The sequence below is a fragment of the Elephantulus edwardii genome, unplaced genomic scaffold, assembly GCF_000299155.1.
Source record: "Elephantulus edwardii isolate Elephantulus edwardi_28Jun2011 unplaced genomic scaffold, EleEdw1.0 scaffold00060, whole genome shotgun sequence".
Classification (NCBI taxonomy): domain Eukaryota; kingdom Metazoa; phylum Chordata; class Mammalia; order Macroscelidea; family Macroscelididae; genus Elephantulus; species Elephantulus edwardii.
Window position 1 is genome coordinate 15,739,409 of NW_006399810.1, and position 22,303 is coordinate 15,761,711.

The window sequence follows — 22,303 nt, forward strand, 5'->3', positions numbered from 1 at the left end:
CCAAGAAAACAAACAGTTCTATCTTGGAGAAAATGAAGCCAAGTTTCTCCTTGGAGGGTAGGATTTTGAAGCTCTACTTCACTTACTTTAGGCATGTGGTCAGAGGGGACTGATTCTTGGAGAAGGACATCAGGCTCAGAAAGGTGGACCCTGGATGAGATGAAGTGACACAGTATCTAGAGCAATGGGGTTAGATGTATTGGAATCAGTGAGATTGGCTCAGACCAGGGCAGGCTTAAGAGCTATTGTATACACAGGATCACTGAGTCACAGGCAACTTGATGGCACATAACAACTACAACATATAGAATGACAGCATTTTATAGCACATATGACAACTGGGCATATAACAATAGAAGTTTAAGGACTAAGGTGCGTCTGATTAAGGCCACAGTCTTTCCACTCACTTGCTATGCATCTGAGAGCTGGACAATGAATAGGGATAACAGAAGAATTAACTCCTTGGAACTGTGGTGTTGGAGAAGAGCACTGAACATCCCATGGAAGGCCAAGAGAACAGACATGTCTTGGTAAGGGTGCAGCCGGAATGCTCTCTGGAAGTAAAAATGATGGGGCTTAACCTCACATACTTTGAACATTTTACTAGGAGGGGCTATTCCTTGGAGACGGACATGATGTTGGGAAGGGTGAAAGGCTGACGAAGTAGAGGAAGACCCTCAGCCTGGTGGATCGATGGGGTGACTGCTGCAATGGGCTCTTGTGTGTCAGGAAATGTGAGGATGACAAGGATAGATCAGGGTTCAGATCTTTTGTTCATAGGGTTGCGATGAGTTGTACTCAACTTGATGGCACCTAACAACAGTAACAATCATTATATTAAGGAGGTTATTGTTGTGTGTCATTGAGTCAGAACCAACTCACAGCTGAGCTGCCAGTGGGTTTTCAGAGGCAGTTAACTGCACAGGTGGAGCTTATCCACCCTTCTCCTGTTAAGGAGGTAGCGGAGGCAAATTCCATTTCTAGCCTATAAACAAGAACCTTAGTTCTCTAAAGGTGTACAAGTAAGTACAGGATCAGAGACTATCTATATGTAACTGTACAAATTAGACCCCGAAGGAGCACCCTTGTATTCCTCTCTCATACTCTTACACTGATTCAACTTTTAGGTCCTAGCGTTATGATATTCTAAACATATAAGAATTAATTACTAGATTCTAAACTTATAGCAGGGCTCTCTGGTGGCCTAGTAGGTAAGGAGTTGGACTGCCAACCCAACACCAGGCAGTCAGAATCCATCAGCTTCTCCGCAGGAGAAAGACAGTCATGTTTCTCTCACGTTGATTTGTAGCTTCTGAAAAGCTGCTAGAGAGTCGGTTCCAACTGGAAGTCACGTAACAGTAACAAACAACTTATGGGAAATGTCAAAGCAGTCAGTGTCTTTGAGATACCTCCAATAAACTTCTAACCTCAGTTATAACTGATTTTAAATTCATGCCCAACAATGTCAGTGACGTTTAATCTTTAATCTGTTTTTTTCAGGTTTTTATTAAACATTTCAAGTAGCATCCTATCCTCCTCAGGATAATGTTCAAATTCCTGAACAAAGAATACAGGATACCTTAAGATGTGTCCCTTCTGTCTAATTTCTTGCATTTCCACAAATGTCCTAAACTTTCATTTTCCTTAATGTCTTCCAAAAAACACGAAGCAGGTTCCATTTTAGGGGTTTGATTCTTTGTCATACAGAATCTTTACTCTTATGAGAGAATAGATTGATTTTATAAAGATCCTACAGTGATTAACAGGTCTCTGAGTCTGAGAGACACCAAGGAAGCCCAAGTGGTGGCAGAGGAGTGAGCAAGGGAAATCTGAAAGCTCAGAGGTAAACGAAGTCCTTGTGGTCAGTGGGATACTAGAAGACTCTGATTTTTTCTCTTCAGTGAGCTGGAGAGCTTCTGGAACATATAATAGAGGAGTGTCACAGATTAGCATCACTGGTGTGACTCTTCCTTTTGACTTTCCACCTCTTGAGGGGGTCTTAATTTTCTCTGTACCTCTCTAGCATTGTATCTGGTACAGAGCAGATACAAAGAAAATGCTTCAGCATTTGTTTCTTACAAAACTGAGGTAGCACATATATAGATGGAGTGTCTAGGGACCTTGAGAAGCACTTGAGGGGTCTGAACTAGAACTTTTGAGCTCAGACCTGAAGCCAAAGGAGGGTCAAAGCTGGCATTCAACAGTGATGCAGGAGCTGGAGGCCAAAGTTCAGTCTACAGTGAAGAACTGTGCTTAACAAATGAACAAAAATGTAACCACAGAAGAAGAACCCAGAATGAAAACAGAGGAAGTGAGGCCAGGTGGTTTGGGAAATAGGTTAGAGCCTTCAGGAAATGTAATCACAAAGAAAGAGCTTTTTAGAACGGCACTGTGGCCTCATCCAAAAAGACAGAAAGTTCCAATTCTTATCTCAGAGCCTCAGATTCGAATGGAAAAGATGAATAATAACTACAGTATCTTGCTCCTCAAAAACGGTGAACTGAACTTTGCAGATGGGTTCGGGTCTTCTACTCCACTTCACAATTAAGTTAAAGAAAAAGGAAAAGTGCTTTTCAAGTAGAACCTGAGGTGGACTGAGGAAGATGGCAGTAGCTCTAAAGCATCCACGATCAGTTAGTTATGCCTTCATGTAGCTATGATGTTATTTCAAATTGCAGCATCACACATGGTGGACAGGTTTCAGCCGGGCTTCCAGACAACACAGCCCAAGAGAAAAGGCCTGAAGAAGGTCTATATCCAAGAATTAACCAATCAAAATATAACACAGATGCCCACAGAACACTGAGTGATATGGTTCTGAAGTTGAGCCTCCAAGTCAGAAGACACTCCATGTACATCCTGACTACAAAGATGTAGCTAAGTCTATGAACAATTCTGAAGAGGGACTAAAATGGTTTCAGTCTATTAAGCATAAGATTTCATAAGTTGGAGCCACTTAATGGAAACCAACAAAATTTCTTTTTCAGAAGAGTATGTTTGCAACATTTCTTTTCAGTGAGTAAATAAAACCCTTTTTAACTGCTCTTCTACTCAACCACCATCCTGTTCTACTAGACTGCTTTTTGCTCATAAAACCTCTCTTACTTTCCTTGAGGTAAAGTAATATTTAATAGGTAGGTAAATGGAAAATGTATCTGAGTTCAAGAGACCACTACTTCCTAGGATTGCAAACTCTCTCAGACTTTCAATAAAGGAAAAAACAGTGACGGAACCACGATATGCCTTAAATATTGCCTATTTGTTGTTGTGTGCCATCCATTGGGTTTTCAGAGGCAATTAATCACGGAAGAGATTACTCATTCTCACTCTGAGCAGCTGGTGGATTCAAACCTCCTGCCTTTCAAATTGCAATGCAGCTTCTCAACACAAGATCTCATCAAGGACAGAAGGGTTCCAACTCTAACCTCAGATTATGTGATTCTAATGAAAAAGTTGCAGTATCTTGCTCCCTACAAATCACTGTTGTTGTTAAGTACATGTTGAGTATGACTCATAGCGACCCTGTGAACTTCCAGCTTGAACCCTGTCCTATCCTATGCCGTTCTCATCATCTCTGAAACACTCAAGCCCTCTGCTGAAGTCACCATTTCAATCTATCTCACTGGGGTCTTCCTCTCCTTCACTGACCTCCCCTCCCCCCCGATCTTTCCAAGCATGATGTCCCTTTCCAATGAAGAGCCTCACTTGGATAGATGCCTGAAGTATGAAAAATGAAGCTTTGCCACCTTTGCCTTCTAGAAGCACTCTGGCTGTCCTTTCTCCAAAACATATCTGTTTGTTCTTCTGGCAGTCCACGGAATATTGAATACTCTTCTCCAGAACCACAACCCAAAGCCATCAATTCTTCTTCTGTGATATTTATTCATCATCCAGCTCTCTGATGACTACCAGGTGACTGAGAAGACTGTGACTTGAATTGAGTGCACCTTAAGCCTTCAAACTGACATCAATGCTCTTTGGCATTCTGGGCAAGTCCCTGACTGTATGCTTGCCCAGTGTAATACATCTCCTGATTTTGTGAATGCTTGTATCAAGGGTGTTGGCTGTTGTTCCAAGGAAAATTAAAGATTCTATCCTTATGTTGACTGTTGGTCCTGTGGTGAGGACCTTTGTTTTCTTGATGTTGAGATGTAATCCATATTGAAGGTTGTAGTCCCTGCTCTTTGCAGCAAGCATTTCACATCCTCCTCACTTTCAGCAAACCAAGTTGTCTCATTTGCATAACTTAAGTTGTTGATGAGTCTTCCTCCAATCCTGAAGCCACATCAATCCTGATGTCATGATATTTCTGTGTCTGGTTGTCTTTACAGTCTGCTTTTAGAAGTAAGAGAATACGCCGTCCACTTTTGCTCATGAATCAGGGTGAAATCTCTCTCAGGGAGGAGTGATAGGGAATGGCAAAGGACACACTGACAAAGGAGATTACTCAGAGCTGGTTTTGACAAGCACTGTGGCAATGGGACAATTAAAACAGACTTTCAAGGGAAAGAAAAAAAAAGAGAGAGGAATGAATGAGGGGGGTAGAGAAAATAGTGCAACAAAATAGAAATCCAAAATCTCTGTAAATGTTCATTAAAATTAATAAAATTTTTTTTTAAAAAAGAAGTGTAACATCAATTTGTTGGTCTGGTTATGGAGAATGATTTGCATGTTGCCAATTACTTTATATCTTAGGTGTGCTTGTTGCTGTTGTTTTGAGCTGTTGAGACGTTTGCGACTCATAGTGACCCTATGTACAACAACCCTAAACCGTGCTCTATCCTGTGCCAGTTGCACTGCCTCTGACACACCCATCCCGATTACCCCAGTCACTGAATCAATTCACCTCATAAAGGGCCTTCCCCTCCTGTGCTGGCCCTCCACTCTGCCCAGCATGATGTGCCTCTCCAAGGACCCGTCCCTCCTGGCAACATGTCCAACGTATGTCAGACGAAGCCCCAGAATCCTTGCCTTTAAGGAGCAGCCTGGTTTAACCCTCTCCAGGATGAATCTGTTTGTTTTCTTGGCAGTCCATGGTACCCTCAATACTCTTCTCCAGCACCACAACTCAAAGGCATCAATTCTCCTTCTATCCTCCCTAGTCATTGTCCAACTCTCTGATGCATAACAAGTGATTGCAAAGACCATAGCCTGTATCAGACGCACCTTATTCTCCAGAGTGACACCACTGCTCTTCAGTACTCTGGAGAGGTCCCTAACAGCAGACTTTCCCATTGCAATATGTTTTTTTGATTTCCTGGCTGCTGGTGCCAAGAGTGTTGACCGTGGAGCCAAGCAGATTAAAGTTGTTAAAAATTTCAATCTCTTCACCATCCATCCTGATGCTGCCAATTGGTCCAGTGGAGAGAATTTCTGTCTTCTTGACATTGAGCCTCAATCCATATTGAAGGCTGCAGTCCTTAACCCCCTACAGCAAGCATTTCAGGTCCTTTGCCCCTATTCCTACAGCACTTATCTATCAGTCTGTTGTACTTGTGTAACCCGTGGAGTGCTGGATTCTGTGCCAACAGTGTCTCAGGTACCAGAAGGATAACCCATCAGGGAGAAGTTATAACAGAGCTTCTAGATTAAGACAGACTTGGAAGAAGGATTGGCCATCCATTTCAGAAACAAGAGGCCTCTGAAAACCCTAAGAACATAGAAATGTGGTATATGGCCTAAAGTAAGAGGATTTATAGAAACAATCCATGTCCAAGGATGGTACAAACAGCTTTATCAACCTTTCCTACTCATTAGCACTATTAGGGAAGACATATAACCTGGGAACTAGACTATATTGTGATTTATTTTCCATCTAAAATCTTGCTTAAAATACTTAACAGCAGACAGAGGTTAGAAACTGAACAAGATAGAATCAGCTAAGTGGTGGAAAGTCAGACTATAGGGCCAAACAAAGCTACATCCTCACCGGATGTTGTTGAGCTATTCATCCCATGGCCTTCAGCACTCACAGAACTATTAAACAAGTAAGTCAAGTCATTTTTGTGAGAATTGAAGATACTGATTCTAGTATTTAGTACATGTATACGTTCCTATGTGTCACTATATCTGTTTTATATTTATGTAAAATATTGTTACTTAAGAAAATTTATAGAAGCATTTAATAGTAAGTCACAGTTACACATGTGTTGTATTTACACTGATAAAGGAGCCCTTGAGGCATCAAGTGACAGAGTGAAATTATGCGTTAGGCTGCTTGCCAACTGAAAAGTTGGCAGTTCAAATCCATCAGCCACCCTGTGGGAAAATGATGAAGCAGTCTGTTCTTGTAAATACTGTCGGCCTGATTTTTATCTACCTAATTATTCATAAAGAGTCTCCAAGATGCCTAAATGAGTAAGGAGAGCTTTTTGCTATGTGTGAGGTATTAAAATAGTTCTGAAAAGTATAAGGGGGTGGAATGTGAGAACAGAGAATGTCTTCAATTCCATTCCTAGATATTTTCCTAGGCATCAAAAGCTTTCTGACAGCTGCTCAATAGGTAGGAGAATCATCAACGAACTAAGGCTCAGCTTTGTATTTCTTTTCCAAGTATGTTTCTTCTTTCTTTCACAAAGACTCTGTTTTCCCTTTTCTCACTTTGGAGGAAGTAGTGAAAGGTTTATCACATAAGCCTGGGACTGATGAATGAAATTAGTGCACGTGTCACTGGAGACTGTTTCAAGGACTACAGTCCCATCCCCGACCCGCTCAAACACTCCCACAAATTTATGGTATATAAGTGCATTCGTTTATGGTACATCCCAGCGATCTTGCTTAGCCTCTGTTTCATCCTGTACAACCTGCTTCTTATCAAAATTAAATGAGACTGTGTCTGTGGCAAGTACTTTGAAAAATATCGAGTGGTTCCAAACATTATAATTAAAGTCACCATCACCAAACTACATAGACTGTATATGAATGTCCTAAAATCAACAACAAAACTTACAGATAAAGTAACTTTTAGAATGTTTAAGGGAGAAGGAAAGAGTAATTTAATCCACCTATTGGAAAAATATCTCTCAAAAGATAATTTAAATAATCATAATGTTAACTGTCTTGTAATTTATTGAAAGAATTTAAGCCAGCTTAGCCCAGGTGATGACTGCAGGAAGACTAATTACTGAAAACAGCTTTCTTGGTAGACAGCATCACAAAAACATAAAAAAGAAATCATGTCCATGGCATAGATAAAACAATGGAGTTTAGATTTCTTTATTGAAATCTATACCAGAAAAAGAGAGCTCACCAAAGTCAGAAGAAAAGAGAAAAATTATATTGGTAAGCAAAATTATAAGAAGTAAAAGTAAACAGTTTTGAATTCTGACTATGCCATGGAATGCCAAGGGAAGAAACATGTCTATCTTAGAGAAAAGGAAACTATGAAAGTTCTTGGAGGGAAAGGTAGTGAGACGTTATCTCCCACATTTTGGGCATGTCCTAGAAGAAGGACATTATGTTTGGAAATGTGGAGGGTCAGGGACACAGTGACTAAAACAAAGGGCTCAAGTGTGTCACACATAGTAAGAATGTATAGGATAAGGCCGGTTTCAGCTCAGCTGTTCACAGGGTCACTATGAGTCATGGTTGAAACAATGGCATATAACAGCTACAATAATAAATGAAGAAAATTTAACTTATGAGAGACTGTGTTGCATCTTTGAAAAAATAATACAAAATTCTTAATAATAGACAAGACTGTCATTTAAAAAAATTGAAATCCATGAGCATTTACTGACTTATAAAATGACCATCAGGGTGTGTGTGTGTACTGCAAAATGCAGGTATCTCTGGATCACACAGCTATGTAAAAAAAAAAAAAAATGCAAGTTTACAATACTCTCCCCAGTATAGCACAATGGAAACACATATCCATCGATAATACTGAATACTGAAGTTCTATACTAAATTATTATTGATCTCACTTCTTCATTTAGTGTCTTACCTGACCGATAGCGTTCATCTCGTGACCCTGAGGACCTTCGGCGGTGGTAGCGGGAGGACGAAGAAGGAGTGACAGGAGTTCGACGTTCTTGAGGCAAAGCTTGATCCACTCCTGAATTTAAGAGAAGAAAAGTAAAATGAGGGTGAGGATCTACTCAGTTGTTGCTGTTATTGTTGTGACATGCCATGGAGTCACCTGCAACTCACAGCGACCCTATGCACAACAGCTTTGATCTGTTCTGTCCCAGTCTCACTGTCTCCAACACCTCCATTACCTCAGTAGCTGGATTTAATTTATTTTGTGAAAAAAGTCCTTAAATTTGTAATTCACTATATTCTCACCACTAAGTTAAGTGTGCCATATGAAGATGGACATGAGGGCACATGGAAATATTACTGCTAATGGAACAGGATGAGAGAAAGGGAGAAATAGTATAGGCTGGTAAGAAAGGGGAAGTGAACTGCAAAGGAGACTGTACTATTGTTGTATGATATGAAGTCAGTCATGTCCCCAATATCATACTCTTCAGACTCTGTGACAAACACCTATTACATTATGGAAAAGAATAGAAATTAATCCACAATTTATATCTTTAGCATTAATAAGAATGGAGCTCAAGGCATAGAATCATGTTATGATCTTTACTATATATTAAGTTCACAGAAATTGAAAAAGTCTTGAGAAATTTTGAAATTTCTAATTTGTGAATCTAAGTTAATGTTAAAATAAACCTTAGAGGACACTTAAATAATGTAAGTATCCAGGATATAGCATAAACTATTTGCTTTGTGCTAAATTTTAATTTAACTCTAAATTTAATTAACTCTCCGGAAAGTTATTTCATCTGATGTTAAATATGTTAACATATTTTTATTAGAATGTGGCTTTGTTGAATTATCAAAAATAGAAACATGATCTGATAGAATGAGTTAATGGGTATTGGCTAAAAAAATGGCCTAAACATACCAGCCATAATACTTATTTATCACACTTTAATTATTTATTAGAGTATTGAGGAGCATTAATTATTATGGGGAAGATATAATCATTTTCGTCCAGGAATAAAGAAATTCTGTTCTACTGAGCATTAATCATCAATTACTGCTTCAGGAAAATTTCAGTAATACTTAATTGAAGGTAAATCACACATAAAAATGAAACTTCAGAAAGCTTTACTTTCTGGCTTTCAATAATGGAGTCCACAAGGAGTTTATTATTTTCTTGCAGTTAAAATTCATTTTATTCTGGTGATTTCAGCACCTCAATTTCTGATGACACATTTGTGAGTTCTGCATACTAAATTAACAAATTAGAATTGTGAAAACATAATTCTTAAGCTGTACATACTTCACTCAATTATGTAAATTCTTCATTTAGCAAGCCAAAGTGTATTATAAACCTTACAAACGAAAGACAGTATTTCCTGTCAATCGCAGCCATCATATATTGACTTCTCCCTTAAACCATGTTGTTGTTATGGGCCATCAAGTTGATTGCGACTCATAGCAACCCTATGTACAAGAGCCCTAAACCATGCTCTAACCTATGCTAATCTGTCTCTGACACACCTAAACCTACCACCACGATCACTAAATCGATCCATCTCATTGAGGGTCTTCCTCTCTTGTACTGTCCTTCCGCCCTCCCAAACATGATGTCCCTCTTTAAGGATTGGTCCCTCCTTGCAACATGCCCAAAGTATGTCAGATGAAGCTTCAGAAACCTTGCCTCCAAGGAGCAGCCGGGTTTCACCCTCTCCAAAACTAAGTTGTTTGTTCTCCTAGCAGTCCATGGTATATTCAATACTGTTCTCCAGCACCACAGTTCAATTTAGTTACTGGTAATGTCATCAATATGATACCTATTTTTACCCCCTACAGTCTCTATGTAGTCTCAACTCTTTGTGTCGTTTTCTCACACTTTTTGTAATTATTATGATGGAGTTAGTATTTGCATCATTTTCCTTTTAATCATCTTGACTTTCAATATTTCTTTTGCTAACATTTTCAAAACACTCCAACAGAGGTGAAATGCCATTTTAATGGTTTTCTTCTTGTTGGTCAAACACCGATATCGGGTGATCATGTATTAGTTTGATTTTATTTTTCCTTCAAGGCCTTTCTCGTGGAATGGTCTGCCCTCCTGCTTTCATCCTGATTGTTTAGTTTCTAAAAGTACAGCATAGCTGTCAGAGAAGCTCTTCCTTGCCCTTGATCCTGGGATTTGCTTTTTACTTTTTCTTGTGTTGGGTCATTAGTATCTTAACGTTAACTTTGTGATTTTACTCTCTTATTTTAAATGAGCACATTGAGTAGTTTCCTAAGAAAAGGTGAAAGGGAAATATTATTTTTGAGATTGCATGTATAAAAACATATCTTTTAACTCCCTAAGAATTTCCATTGGCAACTCAGAGGCAATCTCCTCCTGTGTAATTTGCTGCCTTTGAAAACCCACTAAAGGTCAACTAGGAGTCTGTTCCAACTAAGTAGTACATATCAACAACAACAGACCTAATACAATTAATTGTTATTACTAGTCTAACTGGGGAGGACCTGAAGTGCTTGCTGCAGAGGGTGAAGGACTGCAGCCTTTAATATGGATTGAGGCTCAATGTCAAGAAGACAAAGATTCTCACCACTGGACCAATTGGCAGCATCAGGATGGATGGTGAAGAGACTGAGACTGTTCGCAGCTTTAGTTTGCGTGGCTCCACAGTCAACAGTCTTGGCACCAGTAGCCAGGACATTAAAAGACGTATTGCCATGGGAAAGTCTGCTGTTAGGGACCTTTCCAAAGTTCTGAAGAGCAGTGATGTCTCTCTGGAGACTAAGGTGCGTCTGATACAGGCCATGGTCTTTGCAATCACTTGTTATCCATCAGAGAGTGGGACAATGACTAGGGAGGATACAAGGAGAATTGATGCCTTTGAGCTGTGGTGCTGGAGAAGAGTATTGAGTGTACCATGGACTGCTAGGAAAACAAACAGATTCATCCTGGAGAGGCTTAAAACAGGCGGCTCCCTGAAGATGATGAATAGAGTTGTTCAGTTGGGATTTAACTGATACTTTGGCTAAATATAGAATTCTATGTGAAAATTTTTATTCATTGCCTTTTATTTCCATTATTGTTGAGAAGGTAAATTTTTTTCAACTTTATAAGCTTTATATAAAACCTGTATTTTTTTTTAACTCCTTTGTTGACTTTTACAGTCTCTGCTTTTATCTCTGCTGTTGGAGCTGCAAGAAAATCTGTTTCCGAAGGTCCTTAATCTGAGCTTTTCTACTCCTTCAAAGAAAGTATCTCTTAGGTTCTATCTTGTGAATAGAGTTATTCTGTGGCAGGGCCTATTCTAACTCCTCAGTATGCACATTATGATATTCTGTATTGCCTGGTGTCATAAATCTGGAGCCTCTGGCAGGATGAAGGAAACTTGGATTCTCTATCTCCAACACCCCATGTCTCCCTTTGACCCATGTCTTATCCCAGTAACACGCCTCCAACCTCATGACTTTCAGCAGCATCCTCATCAGTGACTTTGCTAAAACCAGTATCATTAAGCCACCTACTTTCCATATTATAAAATGTGTCACTATCTTCCCCAATATCTTTGTTCTTGCAAATTTTTATCCCTTTACTGTCATCTTTTTGTAGTTTTACAAAAGTGAGATAAAATGTATAGTTTTAATTTTATTCCAGTTTATTTGCAAGTTGCCATGTTTAAACACCATCCTGTGGGTTTTAGTGTGTTTATTTTTTACTTTCAGTATTTTATCTCACTCAAATGTGTTGCAATTATTTTTAACTTTAGTATCTTCTTGGTATGCAGAAGTCACAGACACTTTTAGAGGACATACACTGTCATAATAATTGGTTTGTTTGGGTTTTTTTGTTGTTGTTGTTTTAATTTTATTATTTTGTTTGTGTGTACCATCAAATCGGATCTGAATGGTACAGGAGGAGATGGCCCCTCCTTCTCTGGCAGAGCATCTGGTGGATTTGAACCAGGTATCTCTGGGATGGCAGTGCAGCTTTTGCCACTAGGCCAACAGAACTCCCCCTGTCATAATAATTGTATGTACGGATAATGAGATATGGCTATCTCCACTGGTCCATTATTTTATTACATAAAATTTTAATATATGATTAAAAATTCCAGTATCAGACTGTTCTGCCAATCAATACATTTGGCAATAAGGAGCACTGAGATGTGAGGTGAAAGTAACTTTACCTGTGTTGGTTAAGGTTGGTTGTTAACTTGGCCAGGTCATTGTTCTCAATGGCTTGGCAGTTACATAGAGATGTAATCTGAGTTAAACAATTACATAGTGACTATCTTGTGATCTGATGTGGTTATTCAAATTTTCTGTAATACACATTTTAGCGTAACGATCTGGTCTTTAGAATCTATCAGTGGTGATAAGTTGAGGAGTAGCTATATGCAATTGTAGGTTATCCTCATACATAGTTTACAACACAATTTTTAGAAAATAAGGATAAGGCTAGGCAAAAAGAAGAATAGTCTCAACATGCTGAAAGTTGGCAAAAAAGAAGAAAATTCTCAACAGGCCATTAAAAGAAGCTACAATTTGAGTGTGCATGATTTCATTAATTCTTTTTATCTGACATCATTTTGAATAAAATGTAGTAGCTTAAAAATGTGTTCTGAAGTATGGTACTTCAAACTTGAAATAAAACTTACCTATTAAGTTTTTAGTAAGCTATTGATATTACGTTTTATTAAAAGTTGAGACTTTTGGCCAAACAACAGACAGGCCTCTCCAGTGACCAATAACACTAGAAAATTACTCACTTCTTAGAATCATGTGAGATCAAAAAGAATAGCACCTGCCCAAGGAACAAGTCCTACAGGACAGAATGATTAATGGAAATCAGTACTAAAAGGACAAAGCAGGAAATGTACAGTATGGGATTATAATTAATAAAACAAAATATGACTGTATGGTGAAAGGAAAAACCAATATGCTTTGCAAACTTTCACTCAAATCATAATAAAAAAATTAAAACAAAAGTTATGATCAGAAAAGAAAAGCTTCCAAATAGGCAATCTGACATCAGAATTCAATTTGTTACCACAAAGGGAGCTCTGGTGGCATGGTCCACAGAGAGTTATACAGCCAACCCAAAGGAGGCACCTCTCTTGGGGGGGTTCAAATCCACCCTTTTCTGTAGGAGAAAGAGGAACAATCTCCACGCACCACAAAAAGACCAAAAAACTCCCAATGAGTCTTTCCTCATTGCTATTGGTATTATCCTGTTGTTATTAAATGTCACCAAATTGGCCTTGACTCATAATGTGTAACAACACTCAACAAACTGAGATATTATATGATCCTGCTCCCTTCCCAGAATCTCGCTCTGCTTCTGCTCATTCACTGTTGCGGCCACTGTATCAATCTCTCTCTTTGAGACGCTCCTCTTTTTGCTGACCTTCTTTTTTACCAAGCATGAAATCCTTCGCCAGGAGCTGGATTCCTCCTGATAACATATCCAAATATGTGAAATGAAGTCTCACCATCCCAGATTCTAATGAACATTCTGGCTGTACTTCTTTCCAAGATAGATTCGCTTCTTCTTCTAGTAATCCATGGTATATTCAATATTATTTACCAATACCAAAATGTAAAGGCATCAATTCTTCAATCTTTCTTATTCATGCTGAACTTTCATTCATATATATATATATATAGTGTGTGTGTGTGTGTGTGTGTATATGTATATACGTATATAATGGCACACCTTAGTCCTCAAAGTCAGATCCTTGCTCTCTAGCATTTTCAAGCAATTCTTGACAGCAGATTTGTCCCATGCAACATATCATTGATTTCCTGACTGTTGCTTCTTCCATGGGTTTTCTTTATAGAGCTAATGAAAATCTTTGGCAACTTCAATCTTTTCTATGTTTATCCTGATGATGTTTATTGGGCCAGCTGTGAAGATTTTTGTTTTCTTTTAAATTGCAGCATAATCCATAGTTTAGTCTAGTGTCTTTAAGTGTCACCATAAAGACTGAAGAAAATGCTTCTACTAGAAATTATGCATTCTTGGTAACACCAGTAAGAATAATCAGTAAAACATTTATCTTAGCACTTTATACTGCTAAAGTCTTACATTCATAGTTTTCTTAGTTTAAGAAACCTTGATTGGAAACTAGCCCTCAGGAATGATCAGACATTCCTACCAGAGAAAGCCTGTGTGAACGATAGCAAAGGTGAATGGGGCCATAGTGAAGGTGAAGGAAGAAATGGTTATTGTTTGAAAATGACCATTGTCTAAAATAATGACTCAGGAAGTCAGGAGGACAAAGAAATTTGCTCTCCTCTAGCAAAAAGATTATGAGCTCAAGACCAAATCCTTTCTTCCTATAAACATTTATTAAGCACTTATGTGCTAGCCACTGTGGTAAGCTGCTCCAAATTAGTTCTAGATCCTATGTGATTTGAGAGCCAAACAGGCGGCAGAATGAAAACCTTGTGTTCTGGAGTCAGCAAGTTCTGGGGCTAAATTCTGGTTTCCAGGTACTAACTTCTTACCCTAAAGTTCCTTAACCTTGCTTTGTCTCAGTTTTCCATTTATAAAGAGGTAATAATAGCTAAATTTTTTATAGCACTGGTCTAAACAATTTATATTTGGAAGATCATTTCATTTAGTCACATTAAAAAAATATGAGGTAGATAATATTACTCTCACTGTCACTATAAGGAAACTAAGTACCTATCAGGAAAGTAGGATTTCAACGCAGGAAGTCTGTCCTCAATTAAAAGAGGTCCTCATGGAGCATTTTTTTAATTACTTATTTATAGCTTCATTCAGTTTTATACTAATCATTCATAGACATTGTTTCATTCATGTAAATTTTGTTTTATACAATAATTTCTATACAGTGTGGGGATTTTGTTTTGTCTTTTTTTCCCCCCATACAAATTTTTTATTTTATATTGATTAACTTACAAAGTTTGTATACATTGCTTTTCACTCTGACCTTTACCATTTCCTTCATTTACTCCCCACGCCAGCCATCAAATTGTGTGACCTTATGATTACATCCATCTACTCGTCCTCATCTCTGTGCCCCCACTCTCCTCCTGTTAGATCCTCATATACATTTTATTAGTTATCACTTTCTACACTATGGCACTGAATTAGTTTACTTAGCATAATGCTCCCAAGTCCCTTCCAAGTAAGGTAGTGATTTACAAAATCATTGCTCCTGCGTGCTGCATAGTATCCCATCATGTGAATGTACCTAATTTCTCAATCCATTCGATTGTGATGGGACATCTGGGCTGTTTCCATGTTCTTTTGATGGTGAATAATGCTTTGAGGAACAATGATGTACAAGTCTCTGTTTATGACTCAGTTCTCACTTTCTCTGGTTATGTTCCAGTGGAACAGCTGGGTCATATGGAATTTCTATGTTCAGCTTTCTGAGGAAGCGCCAAACTGCCTTCCAGAGGGATTGTACCATTTACAATTTCAGCAACAGTGTATAAAAGTTTCTATCTTACCACTTCCTCTCCAACATTTATTACTTGCTGTCCTGTTAAAACTTTGCCACTGCTACTGGGGTGAGATGGTATCTCATTGCGGTTCTGATTTGCATCTTTCTTACTGCCAGTGATCTGGAGCATTTTTTCATGCATCTGCTGGCCATCCCAATATCTTCCTCTGTAACAATTCTTTCCATTTCTTTGGACCATTTTGTAATTATGTTATCAGTCTTTTTCTTTGTGGAGGCCCTGCAGGATTCTGTAAACTTTTGATATGAGACCCTTGTCTGAAATGATATTGTCAAATGTTTTTTTCCATAGTCAGTAGGTTTTCTTTTCACTCTTGCTGGAAAAAATTTTTATGCACACAGGGATTTTAATCTTTAGAAGGTCCCATTTATCAATTTTATCCTCTCCAGATACTGCATTTCTGGCTTTTTTTGTCAGTCTCTTCATACTATAGACTAGGCCAGGGAAAATTTTTGTTTAAATGAATAAATAAAGGATACTTGCAAAGCTTATACTGAGCCTTTGTATCTTCAATTATATATATCTGGTTTATATTTTCCCTATGGAATTTTAAGGGTTCTATAAATCAAGATCCCAAAGAAAAAAAGGAAAAGGAGAAAAAGGAAAAACATATGGATTGGAGGACAGGGAACCCAACTAATTATGAGACTCTTCCTTTCTTCTACTGAACTAACGCCTTTTCTTCCAGATGTCTGCATATGGCACATCAAGAGCCCATCTTTTGAAACATCTAAATCACCTTTGACTCCTCTCTTTTTCTCCCTATCTACTACTTATCTTGAAGTTTAAAAAGTACTACTGCTTTAGTATTTGGCACTATGTAGGCCTCATATAGTCAATCACTTGACATATACTATATACTGCTGGGTAGATGGTGGCTTCCATCTCCTTGGGGTTCTTCCTCTCCTCCCCCCTTCCCCTCCCCTCCCCTCCCCTCCTCTCCTTTCCTTCTTTCTATTTTCAGAGCTATTCCCACATGGTCATCAGTTTCCTAGGGTAACACTCTCTCCTCCCTCAATTTAACCAGATCTCAATTACTTTATTTCTCTGTATCCATATGATCACTAACAAAACACTCCTTTCAACTGCATTTAAGGTTCCTTCCAATTCTACATCCATTTTTCTTTCCAGTCTCTCCTTTGACCAGAAGTACTCATGGTTTTGCTCCAAGTAGAATTAATTCACTATTCCTAAAGTTTTGCCCTGTCTTATAATTTTGCTCCCTTTCCACCAATGGCAATAAGCTTTTATATATCTAAAAGGCAAACCGTCTTTGTTATTTTTATTTCAGTCATTTTAATATCAATCTACAGCCATAAATCAGTATAAATTTGGTTAACAATCATTATTCTATATGAAAATTTCATTTTAATAGAGACTCATTTAAAATCTGGAATTAAAAGAGTTTGAAAAGAGTTCTTTGGACGTTGTGTGTAAATTGAAATCCAATTTCTCATGTCCTGACATCAACAGCAGTGGTTTTATTTGGTCTTTTTTAGGGTTTGAAAATTTATCTCTGTTTAATTATTGTTGTTATGTTCTGTTAATTTGTATATGATGCATAGTGACCATATGCACAATAGCTCTGAATCCTGCTCTATCCTGAGACAATCTCACTGTCTTTGACACACCTACCCTCATTATCCCAGTTATTATGTCAATCCATCTTATATGAAGTCTTCCTCTCCTGTGCTGTCCTTGGACCCTTCCAAACATGGTATCCTTCTACAAAGACTAGTCCCCCATGGCTCCATACCCAAAGTATGTGAGACAGAGTCTCAAAATCCTTGCCTCCAAGGAGCAGCTTGGTTTCACTCTCTCCAGGGCAGACATGCTAGTTCTTTTGGCAGTCCATAGTATGTTCAATATTGTTCTCCAGAACCACAACTCAAAGGCATCAAGTTCAACTGTCACAATAACAATTTCAGAAAGCACTAAACCTACAGTGGCAGGTTTTAACCTTTTCTCATAAATTAAGATTTTCCACAAAAATGCACTAAGCCAGGACCAAGGTAGACATCACTCTCACACTTTGGGTGGATACATGCAGTTATTCTGTTTTCAACACTGTTCAAATTCTAGAAATATTCAGTGAAAATGAAGTTTGTTTTGCTCCCTTTTAATTACTGACTTTTGTGTCCCCCCCCAAAAAAACCCTAAAATCATCTGATCCATTAAATATCACTGAGAATGAACACGAAATTTATCTGATCTAATCAACATCTGTGTATGATATAATAAGACTATTTCTTATGCAACTGAGAGAAGCAAATTTGGCATCAGGAACACGACTAACATAGAACATGAATGGAAAATTAATTCCTGAAGCAATTATAACTGGTAAGAATGATGCTAAGTCACAGATAGGTAACACCAGTCTAAATACTGTTTCATGTTCTTTAATTTAATCATTCTTCTTAAACCACATCTATCATTCTTTTTAGAGGTAAGGAAGGTGAAACTTCATCTGACAAACTTTGAACATGTTGCCAAGAGGCTTTAGTCCTTGGAAAAAGACAAATATTCAAGGACATGGATTGATACACTGACTGCCACAATGAGGTTAAGCATGGTAAAGATAGCTCTGGATGTGATAAGGTTTTGATTTATTGTTCACAGGATCATTATGTGTCATATTTTATATATGATACCTAATGATAATATCAAGAGCATATTGTATTTATAAAGCATGGGCATAATTTGGAAACTCAATGGTCCCTTCAACTAAGGAAGCAGTCTAACACAGGTACTTATGTCCCGTAAACTCGGGCTAAAATGAGAGCAAGTGCCCCAGAAGACACAGCTTCCACAACTAACCCAAGGCAATGGGCTTTAGTCACAACAGAAACAAATGATGTTAGTACTCCTGAGGCAAAATAAAAAGATAGGACAAAACTAAGGAAATGCCACCAGAGAAGCTCAGCTACTGTTAGAATAAGAATCAGAATACAAGAGGATCAGATAAATTCAAACCCACAACAAAAGAAAAAGCATTGCTATCAAGTTAGAACCAGCTCACAAATGTCCCTTTAGAAAGTTTTTGAGATTGTAAATCACACAGGCAAACGCTCATCTTCCTCCCTCAGAGCTGCTGGTGGATCTGAACTGACAGAGAGGCAGCACGTGGGGGTCAGTAGTGCTATTCCCTATGGACTATGTCACAAGAGTATCCTATTTTTTAAGGAAAATAGAAGCAAATAGCCTTTTATTCTGATTTTAAACCAGCCTGACACCACGAAGTCAGTTCTAATTCTGGCTATCGCGTATGTATCCAAGTAACAGTGTCACTGGGTTTTTCAATGGCTAATTTTTCTCAGGTAAATCAACAGACTCTTCCTCCTAGAAGTCTGCAAGTGGACTCAAACCTCTGCAATTTCTGTTAGCAGTCAAATCCATTCACCTCTTGAACCACTCAGGGACAACACAGACTTAGACCCTTAAGCACAAGAAATTTGAGGGTTTTTGGTTTCTTTGGGGTTTTTTTAAAAAAAACTTTAAATGTTATTTAATTAGGGTTTTTCCAAGAAAGCTAGAAAACCGATTTGTGAGGATAAACACCATTGGAGAGGGGAAATAAAGAACACAAGTAGTTTTTGAGCGGAGGAACGGCTCTGATTTTTGGCAAAATTTGGGAATCCACTGCTTTCTGATCAACCTTGCACTGCTCTGTAATTTCCTATTTCTCTTCTGTGTTGAAGATCTCACTCTCCTGATGTTGGGGTTTCCACAGCTGCTGCTTCTTGAAGTAAACGTCAGAGAGATGCTTTGGGATTTTCACACCACGGGGGGTGGCAATGACAAGTTTCTGGTATATTCTCTGCAGAGGAACTCATTTGAGTGTCAAAGCCCCAGTCACACGGAGCAAGCCACTATCAAGCTGCTTTAAGAAAACCACTCTCGGCTCTCCAGTGCCATCATCCATGAGGAGGATCGGAATAGTCCCAACTGTGATGTTAGCGCACAGCCTCCTAACATTCTTGCCTTGGATCAACAGCTTCCAAGGCAGGTCTTCAGCAGGGCAATTTGTAAAGTTTCACAACTCAGATGCCACCATTCTTATCACTACTAGCTGTCTTTGTGACAGTAGCAAGAACTTTCTCCTTCTTCTCTTCAACCCCGAAGTTAGTGGCTGAGTATTTCCTCTTGTACATGGCCTTTCTGGAATCCATGGCCAATCGGGAACACCTGCCTCTTCCTGGGATGAGGACAGGACTGCAGTTACAGTGGAGCTTCTCCTTCTCAGGTGTTTGCCCTTGACCTTGGCCTTTTTTAACTTTGCCACTAGCATCTGTCTGCTTTCTTGGCTTCAGGCTCAGCCACAGGCTGCTTTTCCTTGGTGTCTGACTTTTCACCTGCCATCTTGCAAAACAGGAAAAAGCAAAACTTGACATTTTGTATAGGACCAAATTCACAAGAGCAAACTTCCTAAACACGAAACCAACAAGCTTTGTTTGTATTTTTAAACCAGGCTTTATAGGAAACTTTCTCCCTAATGAAATTAAAATCCCAGCAGAATCTGAGTAGAATTTAAGTAAAGTTTCCTCCATATCTACCACATGAAATGGTCACTCCAAAATAGAATAATTTAGGTCAAGGAAATGTATCTCTACTTATATCATAAATAGCAAAATTTCTGAGCTAAGTTCTAAAATAATCACCACCATCATGATCATCATCATAAAATTCAACTGGAGAACATTATGTTGAGTGAATGAACTCAGTCCCACAAGGACACTGCATAAAAGCATTACTGTAGAATGAGTATGAGGACCCAATGGGGGAGGAGGGTGGAAGCAGAGGGATGAAGATGTGCAGGGAGTGGGGATTAACCATGCGCTTGTACAATTTGATGGGGGGGGGAGGGAAATTGGGAGAATCTGGTCTGAAATTCTTATTTTGTAAATAAACTAGCATAATAATTAAAAAATACAATAATAAAAAAGAATCACATTATCCCTTGACATCTCAGAAATGGAAAAAACAATTAGCGCTTACATCTTGCCACTTGCCAGTAAAATGATCCAAATCAGAAATCAAACTAAAATTACTAATACAGACAGGAAATACCTAAAAGCAATAAAAGGTATTTGTGAGTTGGTTCAAGGCATTACAGAAATCTGAATTAAGCTGAACATGCTGACATTTACCATGAGCTGGTCTCACTCAATGCAAGTAAAAAGCTGTTATTTGGAGGCGACACAGTAGCCTTGCCGTCCATGGCCCTCATTCTGCAGCTCTAGTGGAGCAAGAGTGGTGAACGAGAGTTCTCTGTGGGCTGGTGTGGGATTCGAATGGCCGTGAACAACCATCCACATCCTGTGATCATACACAGGTTATTTCACATGTCTGCACTTCTTCTTCCTTGTGTACCAAAGAGTCAGAGTCTTCCTATTCACCTTGCTCAGGTCTTTAACAAGCACTTGCTGAGTGTTCACTTCCTACCTGCAGGAGGCCTGGGAAACTTAGGAAGCTTATCAACGATTGCATTTGGGATGAGGGTGGTATCATCATACAATTAAGTGAGAGTGGTTCAACTACAACTGTGCTAAGTATTTCAGAAATAGGATATCATTAAGATTAGAATAGGAGGACCTCTCCTAATCTGAAGGCTCCTGGTCAAAATCCCCACAGAAGTGGCATTTGCACTGAGCTTTAAAAGATAAGCAAGAACAGACAGGCTGAAAACACTACTAGGAAAAGGCACAGAATGTAAGACAGAATGCAACACCAAGAGGAATCCAGGGACCTGACAAGAGGCTGGGCTGCTGCACAGTTCCAAGGGCTTAACAGTGTAATGCTTGAGGGCCCTTCAAAACAGAACAAATCTACATTCAAGTGTGGTGTCATTAACGTTCTTCAGCCAAAACAAAATGTGGGCTGATCAATTACCCATTTAACCAAAATAGAGCTCCCTTCTCAGGGAAGCCTGCTCATCTTGATCCCACAGCCAGATTCATATGGAGTAGGACGGGAAAAATGGAAAGGCTTGCCAACTAGGGCACATGAGCACAATTCACAAAGATTTTGAAAACTAAAAGTATATCTGTGACTGATAACAGAGGAGAGAGTTGCATGTCTGCACTATACTATAGCTACAGAAATGGCTCAATTCTGAAAAATGTATGTATGGGTAGTTCTGTAAAAGCAAAAATCCAGTTCATATACATGCTATAAAATACAGGGTCTATTTCCGGACAAGTAAAGTTTTACTGTTTTTAGTAATATTAAGATTGTACTACTTTATATCACCTTGGTTGAAACTAACTCAACAGAAATGAGTCTGAATTTGAATCAAGTCATAAAAGCACTAAAGGCTCAATTATCAAAGCTGACACTATGCTGTTAAGATATCCATAAAGAAAGTGGTAGGCAGTAAATTTTCTCTTTTGTTTTTGCAAGTTTAATCAAACTTAAAGATTAATGAAGTACCATCTTGAAAATCATTACATAATCAAAACATGAGAGATAAAAAGTACCATATGAGTAATAAGTTCTCCTAAATAATATGCCCTCTTTGAAAACGGTTTTCAAAAAGCAGTCTCTTCTTTCTGACCTCTTTCTTTATGAGAGGGTTTCCACCTTTGCTTTCTAACTTCTGGCCCACTTTACATGAGGGAATCAGCTGATGTCCTCCTCAAGACTAGGGAGACACTGAGCATTAGTTTCTTCAGAGATACTGTGTCTTCCCATGAGCATCTGAGTCACTCTTAGATATTCTTATAGCAGAGTCAAATCTAAAGAGCAATGAAAAGTGAGGAAATGAAATTGCTTACTGTATGCTTCCCTGGGAAGGAACTTGGTGGCTCCAACTGGAGCTTTC

General features: G+C 38.6%; 1 protein-coding gene and 1 pseudogene across 1 annotated transcript in view; both read right to left on the minus strand.

Annotated features, from left to right (window-relative positions):
- DIP2C (DIP2 disco-interacting protein 2 homolog C (Drosophila)) overlaps positions 1-22,303 on the minus strand; it is a 693,228-nt gene that overhangs the window by 335,647 nt on the left and 335,278 nt on the right. Inside the window, exon 3 of the mRNA XM_006887669.1 lies at positions 7,946-8,056. Coding sequence (XP_006887731.1) covers positions 7,946-8,056 — 111 coding nt within the window. The remainder of the gene's footprint in view (positions 1-7,945; positions 8,057-22,303) is intronic.
- Positions 19,013-19,842, minus strand: LOC102869445 (annotated as a pseudogene).